At 45.2% G+C, this 13914-nt stretch overlaps 1 protein-coding gene across 1 annotated transcript in view; it reads right to left on the bottom strand.

Moving 5' to 3' along the window:
• The window catches only part of DNAAF8 (dynein axonemal assembly factor 8), a 168017-nt gene that overhangs the window by 96580 nt on the left and 57523 nt on the right, over positions 1-13914 (bottom strand). The window contains exon 12 of the mRNA XM_065412855.1: positions 7718-7912. Within this exon, the coding sequence (XP_065268927.1) occupies positions 7718-7912 (195 nt within the window). The remainder of the gene's footprint in view (positions 1-7717; positions 7913-13914) is intronic.

Here is a 13914-nt window from a genome sequence, read left to right as displayed (position 1 = left end):
GCTTTCTTCTCTATCTCCATAGAAGGATTGGGTGCCTCAGAGAACTCTCCTAGCTCCTTCGCATGATCCACATTAACAGGGTGAACTGTCTCCACCAGCTCATTTGGCATCTTCAGGTTTAAGCCAAGATGAGTGGCAGGGGCATTGACAAAGGAGCCACCAACCTCAGTTGTGCCAATGCCATTGGCAGTGAGAGCATTAACAGCATTAAAGAAAGTGCCAGAGCCACAGGCACTGAAAGCTGGTGCACAGGTACCAGCGGTGAGACATATTCAAGACCTAAGTCCGATGTAGCACAGCAGGGACTGTGTACTGAAGGGACTTCAGATTTACATGGCAAGGACCCCAGAATTAGGCTGCAGGGACCTTTGATTTGGGGCATTGCTGCTAAATGCTCTCCCTTCTCTGCCACCACGTGGTCTAATCCCTTGTGTTATTTATTGTGATACTAAATTCCATTTGTTTTACAGAACTCCCATAATTTTAACGTGGGGCAGATTTTAGTATTGAAAATGCATGAATGCATTGTGCAATCAGCCTGGGGCAGGTGGACGTTTGGATGGCTAGGGAGAGGGCAATTAGGGTTTCTGTCACCCAGGATGACGGGGAGGGGTGCAGTTCTGGATACTGACATACACGAGGTAGTTGAGGATTTGGTGGGATGGGGATGTACCTTGGTTTCTCTTTTTCCCACTTTAGGGCAGGGACAGAGGTGATTTTAAGTGTAGGAGGAGGTAGGATTGAATTCCACATTCCTGTCCTCCAGCAAACGTTGACAGCAACTAGATACCCCACTGCATCCTCCTTCCCCAGTATGTACCACCATATCCAGCTATGATGGATAAGAATGTCAGCTGGATGGTTCTGTTAACCAATCATCTGTGGAATAGTTAACCGTGTTCACAGTTAATTTACAATCCTTACCCTCCAGAGTGAACAAACCACTGTGATGAACTGGAGCAATTCACACCTCTCCAAGCTTGTTTCAGGCAAACATCATTGTGTTAGTTTACATTTGGGTCATATTCTGAAGGTCAGCTTTTCGACCATGAGTTTGCCAATGGCAAACTCCCATTGACTTCAGCGGGGTCAGGATTTCATCATGTTTTTTCACTGTAAACTGGGATTCTGGAGTGTGGTAAGGCAGCAACTCATTGTAAGTCTGCAATTAGGCATCCATTTGTACAGCCATATTATCGTGTATAGATGAGGTCCAGGGCATCTGAGTCACTGACAGGGTGAGTGAGTCAGCCCCAAGTGGACTCAGCACTGGGTGAGTGGTCTGACCAATCAGGTGAGATGTGAGGCATATATAAGCACTGCAGCCAAGGCAATGTAATGAGTTCATCAGGCTGTACAATAGGTAGCTGGTAGCTGGCCTCTCAGTACTAGCTCAAGAAGGGACGGAATAGCAGGAGGCCTTGACTAATCAAGGAGTGGTGAGGTGTTACTGATGCAGGTGAGTAGCACTCCTTGATTAGGATTTTGATCTGTGCTTTGAGAGAGGTGGTGCCTTGGCCTTGCAGTCCAGCACCATCAAGGACAGGCATCAAGCATGCCAATCTCTCAGCATCCTCCAGTGATTCCAACTGGGACAGGCCAGTCACTCTGAAGATTCCAAAGCACTGTTGTGGAGGGTCGATCCTGTCAGACATGCATTAAGGCAGAATCCTAATGCCCAGCTCAGATGCTTGATAATGAAGCCCTTGAAGATTTGGCATCAGGCTTAACAGAAGCTTCAGAGGAGGCCAGCACAGTCCTGAAGCACACACTGGGACCTGAGAGCTCCCAGATCCCACAGCCAGCCAAGTCATGGTGCACCCAAGGTATCTCAGGTAACTGTCATATCCACACATGAAGGACACGGTATGTCCACACCTGTGGCGTAGCTTGAAGCCAGTAGACTGTTTCTCAGACTGTGTGAAAAGAAGAGAGAAAGAGATAGCACAGGCAGCAGTAAAAGAATAATAAAACATCTGAAGATCTGTGAGGCGCTGAGCCCAGACCACATTACTTAATGCAATTTTTATTTATTTGTTTGACAGACAACAGTTAGAGGTAGCAGCTCTGCAGCCAAGAACCTAAAGAGAATCATGTGAAGATGTCAGTGAAGATGATGAAATGCTGATGTGACAGTAGCAGCAGTTGTGCAAGGGAGCTCCTCCATCAGCGGTGATGGTAAAAGAGCGGCTAGTAAGAGGCAGGTGCTATTCCCCCTTACCAGGGGTAAGTGATGGTGCTTGTTGGTAAGACAATATAAGGCATTAAAACTCTACAGCTATAGGATTTGTCAGTCACATGCTAAGAGCAGAGATTCAGGAGTGGGGAGATATTATAATGCATATATTTTGGAGAAGAGAATGAACATCACCAGGGCCGGCTCCAGGGTTTTGGCCGCCCCAACCAGCCAAACAAAAAAAAACAACAAAAAAAGCTGCGATCGCAATCGCGATCTGCGGCGGAAATTCGGCGGAAGCAGGAGTGAGGGACCGTCCGCCGAATTGCCACCGAACAGCTGGACGTGCCGCCCCTTTCCGGAGTGGCCGCCCCAAGCACTTGCTTGGTAAGCTGGTGCCTGGAGCCGGCCCTGAACATCACAATTATAAGGCATTGCAAAACTCTAATGATTCTTGTCAACTGTGTCATACAAATGCTGTTATTCAAATATCCCATTAATATATTCTCTGGGAAAGAGCTTCTTAAATTTTAATCAGAGAACAGCCCCAGGAGGTCATTCTGCTGATGCAAGATAGTTCCCCATCATACATTTTCTTGTGCTTTCTCTAGTCTAGTTTTAAATGTCCCAAGGGATGGGGGCTTTTAACCTCTTCCCTTGGGAAACTAAAGCCTAATTGATCGAATTCAGAATGTTCAGACCGAGAAATTCCCAAGTGGCTCCCCATTCTTCATGAGCTTTAGAGACTATGTTCCCATAACATGAAGCACACTCTGGTATCATCCACATTGGACTGATGTATTTTGTTACAGCTAGAAGTTTTTACCTATCATTAAACCAAAATGATCACATCTTTGAAAACTCAGACTCTACTTTGGTCATTTGTATGTATGGGAGTAGATCTCTTATGAGGCAGGTTGTTCACCACAAATTCTGGAGGCAGGTTGTTTTCTAGGGGGCTGTATCCGTATATTAACAGAGTGTGGAAATACTACAGCAGTGAATTTTGTATGCCTTGGTGATATGCCTTCAGTCTTCATATAGCCACCAAGTGCTCTTGTTACCCCATATTGTGCTGTGTTGTTATTTTTTGGACAACACTCATCCTCAGCTTCAATGGAGTTACACCCAGGAGAATTTGGACTGGGCCCAAAACTCCAATTATGGTCAATGGGAGTCATGCCTGAGTAAAAAGTAAGGAACTCAGGGTGGGCCCATTTATTAATCAGAACTATCATATGAAAAAGGAAAACAACCCTTCACTTGTTGGTGGAAGTCAGCTGGGAACTAGCTAATTTCCAGGGCTATGGCAGAGCCACTGGAGGGACTCCACCATGGGCAAGTGAGGCAGAGCCAGTGCTTCACAGCTGAGCAAGTCCTGATCCACCTCCCCATAGCTCCCATCCTCTCTTGGCATTTGCTCCAGATATAATCCACCTCCCTGATTCCCACTGCAGGCTGGGAACTAGCACAGACTGGGAGCCCAGGGTGGCTCTGTGCAGAGTGGCCAAGAAAAAGCAGGCAGGAAGCATGAGACTGCTTGCCCACTAGTGCTCAGAGCACTGCTGGAGGTACTAAGGAGGTAAGTCTTGTTCACTTGGAACTAAGGAACAGGAGAGGGGAAGGAGGTTATCAGGACAAATACACAGCATCCCAAGGGTTAATATAAAGATGCAGTTAGTTGTATTTTATATTAAAATGATGCAGTCCCCTTTTTGCTGACATAGAACACTAATTGCTAATCTCCACAAGGATTATGTCACTCCTAACCTAACCTGGGGTTTTAATGATCCCCTTGTGAAATTGCTCTGGATATCCAAAATGAAATACCACAGATCGATCTAAAGTATGTATAGCATTAATAACGGAGAATTTCAAAGTAAGGCACCAAGGGCAAAGTGATCTATTTTGGGACTCAGAATCTGCTGAAAAACTACTGGACCAACTGATTGAAAACTAAATGTTGTCTCTCTCTCTCTCTCTCTCTGACAAAGAATCTGTATAAAGATTAATGCTACTGACTGGTTACCCGCTGTGCACAGAGCAAGGCTGGACTAAGACATCCTATTACATTTTTTACCCCATTTTCCTCTCTCCCCACTCCTGTCCACTTGATTATTTCATCAATCTTTTTGCGACTTGTCTTTTAGACTGTAAGGTCTATGGGGCAGAGCTCTGTATTTATTAACCATGGGTCCAATGCTCTGCACTATGGGGTGCCAATCTAGTTAGGACTCTGGGCCCCACTGTGATATCAGTGATAAATAATAATGATCACTGGTGCTACACCAGAGTTTTCAAGCTGACAGGCTTGATTAAAGCTAACACTGAATTTCACATGTAAAACCGATATGGTGCAAGCTTTTAGTAACTCTGGGACAGATTGTGCCCTGGTGTCAATCAGTATGACTCCAGTATAGTCAATAGTACCAGTCCCCATCAGCTGAAAATCTGGCCGATTCTAGCTTGCTTAGAGAGATCAGAATTTTAACTGAAAGCTTCACGTTTTAAAAGTAGGTTGGCCTGGTTAAAGGGCCGTGATGTGATGTGGCCTTCGCGTAATTAAGGGAGTGATCCCCAGGAGGTGCTGAGCACCTGAAATTGAGGGGGAAATCTGGCCTTTTATCTGATTTAATTTCTTCTAAGCAGGCAAGGCTGAGATAGATCCCTCACACAGAAAATGGGTTTGCTGCCTGGCTGTTCAATTTCTAATAATTTATAATTCCCCTAATAAGGGACAGACATAAAAGCTCTGCCTGATTTAAATGAGGCCTTATTCTATGCCTTACAAATAAGCATCAGATTTATCTTGTACAAATATATTGGGTAACTTTTCAGTGCTTGCCAGTACTTGAAGCTATGTTGGCTGCACATCAAGGAGAGAGAAGCTGCCTTTTCAGTTAAGGAGGTGGAACATCATATAGGCAAAACTGTTAGTGCCTACCTCTTCATTGTATTGACTGGTGTTGGGTAACTATTAACCCCTGAATCTGATTAGAATTATATAAGAGGTATTGTACTACCATCAGTTTCAAAGGAATCGGCTCAGTCATGAAACAACATTGCAGTGTCCACTGATTCCTGGGATTGTGTATCTGTGCTTATATTGACCTGGGAATTATGGGAAAACAACACAACTGATAGATGCTGCTGATGCTACGAGAAGGCAATGAGTGGGACACACTCAGTAGATAGGGAGTCCTTGTGGCACTTTAGAGACACTAAAATTTATCTGGAGTGATGCATCTGATGAAGTGGGTTTTAGCCCATGAAAGCTTATGCCCAAATAAATGTGTTAGTCTCTAAGGTGCCACAAGGACTCCTCATTGTTTTTGCTGATACAGACTAACATGACTACCACTCTGAAATCAGTAAATAGGGTAAACAGCCTGGGCAGCAGTGGCTAAATGCATTATATCCGGGAAGGGAAGAAGAAGGTCCTTGCTAGACCTTCAGGAAAAAGACCATTGCCGCCAATGCAGCCACCTGGCTGTTTACCAATCTGTAAGCATCATGGCTTCACCTCTCCACAGCATAGCATCCTCTGTGGGCCTGAGCAGGGCTGGGAGCCCCCTGGCACTCGGGAAATGCAGGCAGCCACATTCTGACTGACTGCTGCGGGGAAATGCTAGGAGAACAAGAGACTCAGCACATCTGTCCTGTAGCAACCATAATTTGTCCCAGAGAACTGTTTCCTTGAACGCAGCTGTGACCATTCACAATTAGATAGAACAGGCCAGTCCTATGTAATGTCCAAGGTCCCTCAAGGAAACAGACATGTCCATTAAACCAGAAACACATGAACTCTTCTAGCATTTCATTCATTTGAGTAGATATTATGGAAGACTTGTACATCCTAGCAGCAGTGAAAGGGTTAATCTTTATGTTCCCTATGGATCATTAGACATGCCCATGTTTGGAATGAGTTTAATGCCTTCCCAGGCTTAGTTTAGTCTGATACATTTCTAAGGGCTTGATCCTAAGAAGTGCTGAGCGCTCGTAATCCTCATTGGCTGAAGGATAGGTTCATCAATGGCTATTAGCCAGGATGGGCAGGGACGCAAACCCATGCTCTGAAGTGTCCCTAGCCTCTGTTTGCCAGATGCTGGGAATAGGTGTGTGACAGGTTCAGTCACAGAGACTCCCTTGGGACTGTCACCTGATGTGCTGAAATTACCACTGAACCCATTTTCCCTTCCAGCTTGGGGCTCCAAAACCCTGCCTTGTTGAGCCAGACACGCTAGCCTGCTGCAACACGGACTCAGGGTCTGAGCCATGCCCCCAAAGCTGCAGACTTTAACCAAAAACAGCTCAACAGGTTACCTCTCCAGCACCCAGATACCCAGTTCCCAATGGGATCCAAACCCTAAATAAATCAGCTTTACTCTGTATAAAGCTTATAGAGGGTAAATTCGTAAATTGTCCGCCCTCTATAACACTGATAGAGAGATGTGCACAGCTGTTTGCTCCCCCAGGTATTAATCACTTATTCTGGGCTTATTAATAAACAAAAGTGATTGTATTAAGTATAAAAACTAAGATTTAAGTGGTTTCAAGTAATAACAGACAGAACAAAATAAGTCACCAAGCAAAATAAAACAAAACACGCAAGTCTAAGCCTAATACATTAAGAAACTGATTACAGGTACTATCTCACCCTCAAAGATGTTCCAATAAGCTTCTTTCACAGACTGGACTCCTTCCTAGTGTGGGCCCAATCCTTTCCCCAGTACAGTTCTTGTTAGTTCCAGCAAACATCTCAGGTGGTAAGCAGGGGTTTTCTCATGACTGGCCTCCTTTTGTCCTGCTCCACCCGTTATAGCTTTGGCACAAGGCGGGAATCTTTTGTCTCTCTGGGTCCCCACCCCTCCTTCTAAATGGAAAAGTACCAGATTTAAGATGGATTTCATTATCAGGTGACATGGTCACATGTCACTGTAAGAATCCTAGTCTCAATTCTTTCTGGGCTGGTCCACATGTACACAGGAAGGTTTGCAAGTAAACAGAGCCATTTACAGTTCATTGATTCTGAAGCACTCTTAATGGCTTCCACTTAATATGTTTACATCAGTAATACAAGTTTTATATCGTATTCTCCTAACTCCAGACATAGAAATAATACATGCAAACAAATAGGATGAACACACTCAGTAGACTATAAGCTTTGTAATGATACCTTACAAGAGACCTTTTGCATAAAGCATATTCCAGTTACATCATATTCACATTCATAAGCATATTTTCATAAAACATATGAAGTGCAACGTCACAAGGTGACAGGGGTGGATCACTTGATGATTACCTGTTCTGTTCATTCCCTCTGAAGCACCTGGCATTGGCCACTGTCAGAAGACAGGATACTGTGCTAGATGGACCATTGGTCTGACCCAGTATGGCTGTTCTTATGTTCTTACTGCAATGGGAGTTATGAGTACTAAGTAGGGCATAGGATCAGGCCCTTAACCGTTACCTAGACCATAGGAAAAGATTACTGGCCCTAGTCACGGTAGAACACAGAAACACACAGTTCACAGACAGTACCTTAGGGTCAGGGTTAATAGCGGTGATGCAGTTGAGCCGTACAGCGGGAATCTCCGGAAGGAGTGGGTATAGCTGGTTCTGGAGGCAACTGGTCAGTTCTTTGCTCCACCAGATAACATTTGGAAGCCATGTATGGGAGAGGTACGTAGAGATCTGCTGGTAAAAAATGGATGTTCCTCGAAGAGCTTCCTTAGCCTACAAACAGTGAGATTTGATTAAAGGCCCGGCCTTCAAGTTAACAGCGCACTGCAAGAAAGCAGCACATATTCTTTACAAGCAGGGCCGGCTCCAGGGTTTTGGCCGCCCCAAGCAGACAAAAAAAAAAAAAAAAAAAGCCGCGATCGCAATTGCGATCGCGATCTGCGGCAGCAATTCGGCAGGAGGTCCTTCGCTCCAAGGCACAGTGAGGGAGCATCCGCCGAATTGCCGCCAAATACCTGAACGTGCCGCCCCTCTCCGGAGCAGCCGCCCCAAGCACCTGCTTGACAAGCTGGTGCCTGGAGCCAGCCCTGTTTACAAGAAGCTTTTTATACACATGTTGCATGACTGGAGGTAAATGGGAGATGGAGGAGAGACTTTACCACAGTTCCCAATGCGCACCAGCAGTTATACGTCCAGCTTTGCCCCTGATACTAGGCTGGCTATCTTCTCCTCACCTGTCAAACCCACCAGCAGCACAACCCCTTCCCTATTTTAAATGATTAAACACTTGCCCAGTGTTCTCTCCAATTCAGCTTTCTACGCCCTACCCAGCCTTGCATATAAGTACAGTATGACTAAATAGGAGGCAGGCAGGCTGGGGACTAGCATGGAGGTGAGACCCTAAATTCATCATTAAGGTAGAGAGGGGGTTGCTAGCTCCAGTTGAAGGGGGATGAAAAGGGCACAGACAGGCACAGACAAGTTCTTCATCTGCTGAAGTGGTATGGATGCCCAAAAGGCTGGGAGCCCTGTGTGATGGATAGCATGCCTCAGTTATTTTATACCTGGACTTTACAGCCAATTGAAGTTGTTAACACCAATGCTGCTCTCCATAATAAAGCTTTATAGCTAAGCCAGCTAATAATTTCAGTAGTTCTGGCCAAGGGGCAATGCTATGAATCTCATCAGTGTTCTACAACCAAGGGTGACCAGTAACTTTCTTTTGGCCAGGGGGCATTCCACTTGTTCTGCAGCCCAGGGAATGACTGTATTATATAAATCTTTGTGAAGGTGCACTGCTTTTAATTATAACCAGATTCTGCCTTTCTGAAGCTTGGGGTGGGGTGGGGGGGAACTATTTCATTAAGGGGACCATAAATCAGTCTAATGCTGTATAATATTCACTTAAGAAACCTTTCACGGGGCTATTTTGCAGGTCTGAACAGTGGTATTCATTTGATTTTTTAATAAGATTGTTATATTAAAAACACTGAAACCCAATCTTCGTTCTACACTTTTGGGAAGTTACAGATCTCTTTAGTTTCCTCTCTAAACTTGTTGAGAACCAATTTGGAGGGACAACTAGGGCTGCCAGAGAGAAGACTTTTCCCAAACGGGGTCCAGCCAATAGGGTCCAGTTTGTAAATGATCAGGATTAATTGTTATGCAAAATATCTTCTCTCTAGCATCTGTTCAGGTACCTTCAAACAAAAGCATAAACTGTAAAGATCTCAGACTCAATCCTCAGCTCATTCAATGACAGAAACTCCATGGAAGTTATTTTCATGCACCACAAAATTGTTTAGTGTTTGCAAGCGTATAGAAAACAACCAGGTTGCTTTGTTTACTGATAGCCTGCCTAACTGGAAACACCATTTAAATTCTTAAGAAGCATGTGTCATAAAAATCTGATTCCCATCAGACATGCCTCTAAATGCATCTTGTTTATCAGGATGCAAAGGTTACAAGAGATAAATGTATAATCATTTGTTCTGACAACTCCAGGACCCTGATCCGTATAGGGAATGGGTAAACTTGTCTCGTTTCAATCACTTGTTTGGAAGGGGGACTGGAACTGGCATTCCAAAAGCTACCAAAGCTGATGACAGAGGGGGATAAATTTTGAAGATTTGCTTGATTTATAGAAATAGATTTAAAAACAAAAGATGCTGTCATGGTTGAGCAATCGAAAGGTTGACCTGCCCAAGACAGCAGTTCCTTCCTTGAGGAGCCTGTTGTTATATTTTTATTAAGAAACCATAAGACCTTGGGCTAGTGAAATAAAATCTGACAACAACAAAAGACATGCAGCTGCCAATGAAATGCCCAGTAAACAGAAAGCAGAAGACTCAGGGGATTGGAATGGAGAGTGTCTCCTTTCTAGGTTGGTAGTGCCTGAAAAAAACCATTAGCATCCAATGGCCTATGTGAAATGAATAGGACAGGTCAGTCCAGTTCACAGTGGCCAAATGTCCACCTCTGCAGTCTGAGCTAACTACTATTATTATTACAAGTGTGGCAGGGCACCACCCTCAAGCACAACCCCTTGTGGCACGGCGTGGTCTTGCAGGTCCTCTGCCTGCTTGGACTCTCTCTCTTGCAGTCTTGCAATTGCAATGATTTACTCCCAGTCCGGACAACTTAAATCAAGATTCCTCCTCTGGGGGGCTGATTTATTATTTTTCATGGTACAAACTCTTTAGCCCCTCAAGTCTACCCTTCCTCTGGGAGCTGGCTGCTAAGACCAATAAGCCTCCTCACCTAAGTTCAGGAGTCCCACAGGCCTCCTCCCAGTGCCTATGTTAATAATTCAGTCCTTCCAGCCCTGCACTGAGAAAGTTCAGCAGCAGTGATCTTCCTCATGGGCCTGTGTCTCTGGGAGCACCTCTTCTTCTGAGCCTCTTCTCTCTAGGAACAACCCTCTCAACTGAGCTATGGCAGCCTATTGTCAGGCCAGGTGCTCATTAGTCAATTAGCTGCCAACCAGCCATCTAGGCAGTTAATTACTACAGGTTGGCCAAGATGGGCTTGTTCTCCTTAAAGAAGGCCTCCACAGTTAGACTGGGCCCTGACTCCTCTTAAAGGAGCAGCCAACTGGTGACTCAAAGACTACTGTCACCACCATAGCTGGCCTCCTTGTTGGCAGTCAAGCCAAGGCGACAAGAAATGCAAGGCCCAATGGGACTGAATGTCCTGCTCAACCTATGAGTGGTCCCACCATGTCACGGGGGGGGGGGGGGAATATTAGTGGGCGGGCTGAGGGAAGTTAACACTTGCTCTGTGGACTGAAATAGGTCCTCAGCTTCCGGGACCAGGAATCCACTGCCTTTCAACACTACATTCATGAAACAATATTAAAAGAAAAAAACATCACAGTCCATTATGGCTAACTTGATGTGAATCAGATACTACTGCTATGGGCTCAACAGACTGATACATAGACAGTCAGACATTTTCTCTTTGGTAACATGGGGGCACTAAGTGTATCCAATAGTTTGCACAGCCAGTCATGTGTCTGTTCGCCATACTGCTGAAAAGGCATAACAAGTGGGGTTCCGCAGGGATCTGTTTTGGGACCGGCTCTGTTCAATATCTTCATTAACAACTTAGATATTGGCATAGAAAGTACGCTTATTAAGTTTGCAGATGATACCAAACTGGGACGGATTGCAACTGCTTTGGAGGACAGGGTCATAATTCAAAATGATCTGGACAAATTGGAGAAATGGTCTGAGGTAAACAGGATGAAGTTTAATAAAGACAAATGCAAAGTGCTCCACTTAGGAAAGAAAAATCAGTTTCACACATACAGAATGGGAAGAGACTGTCTAGGAAGGAGTACGGCAGAAAGGGATCTAGGGGTTATAGTGGACCACAAGCTAAATATGAGTCAACAGTGTGATGCTGTTGCAAAAAAAGCAAATGTGCTTCTGGGATGTATTAACAGGTGTGTTGTGAGCAAGACACGAGAAGTCATTCTTCCGCTCTACTCTGCGCTGGTTAGGCCTCAACTGGAGTATTGTGTCCAATTCTGGGCACCGCATTTCAAGAAAGATGTGGAGAAATTGGAGAGGGTCCAGAGAAGAGCAACAAGAATGATTAAAAGTCTTGAGAACATGGCCTATGAAGGAAGGCTGAAAGAATTGGGTTTGTTTAGTTTGAAAAAGAGAAGACTGAGAGGGGACATGATAGCAGTTTTCAGGTATCTAAAAGGGTGTCATAAGGAGGAGGAAGAAAACTTGTTCACCTTAGTCTCTAAGGCTAGAACAAGAAACAATGGGCTTAAACTGCAGCAAGGGAGGTTTAGGTTGGACATTAGGAAAAAGTTCCTAACTGTGAGGGTGGTTAAACACTGGAATAAATTACCTAGGGACGTTGTGGAATCTCCATCTCTGGAGATATTTAAGAGTAGGTTAGATAAATGTCTATCAGGGATGGTCTAGATAGTATTTGGTCCTGCCATGAGGGCAGGGGACTGGACTCGATGACCTCTTGAGGTCCCTTCCAGTCCTAGAATCTATGAATCTACTAATAAAAGAACTATGGATTACTCAAGCTAAGAACATTAAAATGTCGAGCTGTCCGGGTGCTAGACTTTAATTTTGACCATGACCTTGTGCATTCTTTTGCAGATGATCTAAAAAATGTAACAGCTCACATTGTCCTTGAATCTCACAACCAACAAAGTTATTTTCCTGGACAACAGAGTGACCATAAGATTTTGCAAACCAAATTAAGCTAAGCCCCCGTAACTGATTGCCATTGTTTCCATAAGAAACAACTAGAATGAGGAATGTTAACTGCTGCAAGAGAGGAATATTGTTATCTCATGTTGCCAGGTAAGATACTACACATTAGCACTGCAGCAAGAGACTAGAGCTGACAGTCTGAACAGTGAAATCTGCCAGCTTTCTCTCCAGCAATAGCTGAGGTTGATAAGGAGAAAAATAAGAGAGGCAGCAGTGAGTTGCTTTTGTTTTCATTGTCTCCACTGCGGCTGACATTTTAAAAAGATTTTAGCGGTTCCCATCAGCTTACATCGCTGACAAGGGAACCAAGAGCCGCTGTACATGTGTCTGAAGAAAGCAGGAATAACAAAGGCAGTGTTGTAGGGAAGGCATATGCTGGAGCCTCTGTAACAAGAGGAAACCTCTAACGAGAGGAAACATCAGTGGCACACAGGCCCAGTTTAAGGAACACCGGCCAGCTGGCTCATGTGTTCACCGCTGTGTGTATTAGCTGAACTGGGTTCCAATGGCAGTGCATGCAAGCAGGGTGGTAGGATTGCTCAGTGATTTATTTCTGTGACTGGAAGCTCTATGCAGCACGTTCAGGCAATGTGAGATAAAAATCAACCCCCTTCCCTGACCTCACCAAATGTTCGAAGCAGCCTAGGCCTGGAGTCTGCAAAACACATTCAATTATATGCAGAGGTGAAAGTAAGATGGTACGGTCCGGTACGGCGTACCGGCAAGAGCCAGTACGCCGTGCCGGACTGCACCGGCTTCCGCGGTGGGGATTTAAAGGGCTCTGGGCTCCCTCGCCTCTTCCGGATGAGGCCACGCCTCCCTCAGGACTCCAGCAGTACCGGTAAGTCCTGTAAGTTACTTTCACCCCAATTATATGACACCAGATGGGACTTTTGAGTTTGCTCAGTGTTAACTAATTTCGACACTCTGATCAGCTCCGTGGCTGGGGTGAACAGATAGTATCAAGGCAAGGGGATGTGGGGGGTAGGGGGTAAGTCTCTTTACCACCCATTTGCTTGTGTTTTAAAGCATTTATCTTGGATCCACTGGACCTAAGGCGGAAATCATTGTGATACCCTTAGGCAGTTTAGCAGCTGCATCTCCTCACCCACCCGGCTGCTTTTCCCCACAATGTCCAGGCATCACCAGGAGGGTTGCTTATTGTCTCTTGTGCAGTGTTTTAATCATGACATTAGTTGTCAGCGTCAATCACATATCTGTGAAGCTTTGCAGCCACAGCTGTCACATTCCAGTCTAACTTGATGATACTTCATGGGGAATTTAGTCTTCCCTGCTCACAGGCAGCCAGTTCCTCAGTTGTGGATGAGGAGCACTCACTCCATCTGAGCAGCGGAATGGCCACATTTGCACCCCCTCTCCTTTGATCCAGAGGTTGTGATGTGCCAGGCTGGATCTCCGGTGCAAGTTAGAACAGCGTGAGGGCTGCTCATGGTCATTCTGGCAGCCAGGGATTTCCAGGATCCAGCCATGGCCCCTTTTCCCTGGCTGCATCAGCAGCCACTAAGT

The sequence above is a fragment of the Emys orbicularis genome, chromosome 10, assembly GCF_028017835.1.
Source record: "Emys orbicularis isolate rEmyOrb1 chromosome 10, rEmyOrb1.hap1, whole genome shotgun sequence".
NCBI lineage: Eukaryota > Metazoa > Chordata > Testudines > Emydidae > Emys > Emys orbicularis.
This window is presented reverse-complemented; position numbering and strand designations above follow the sequence as displayed.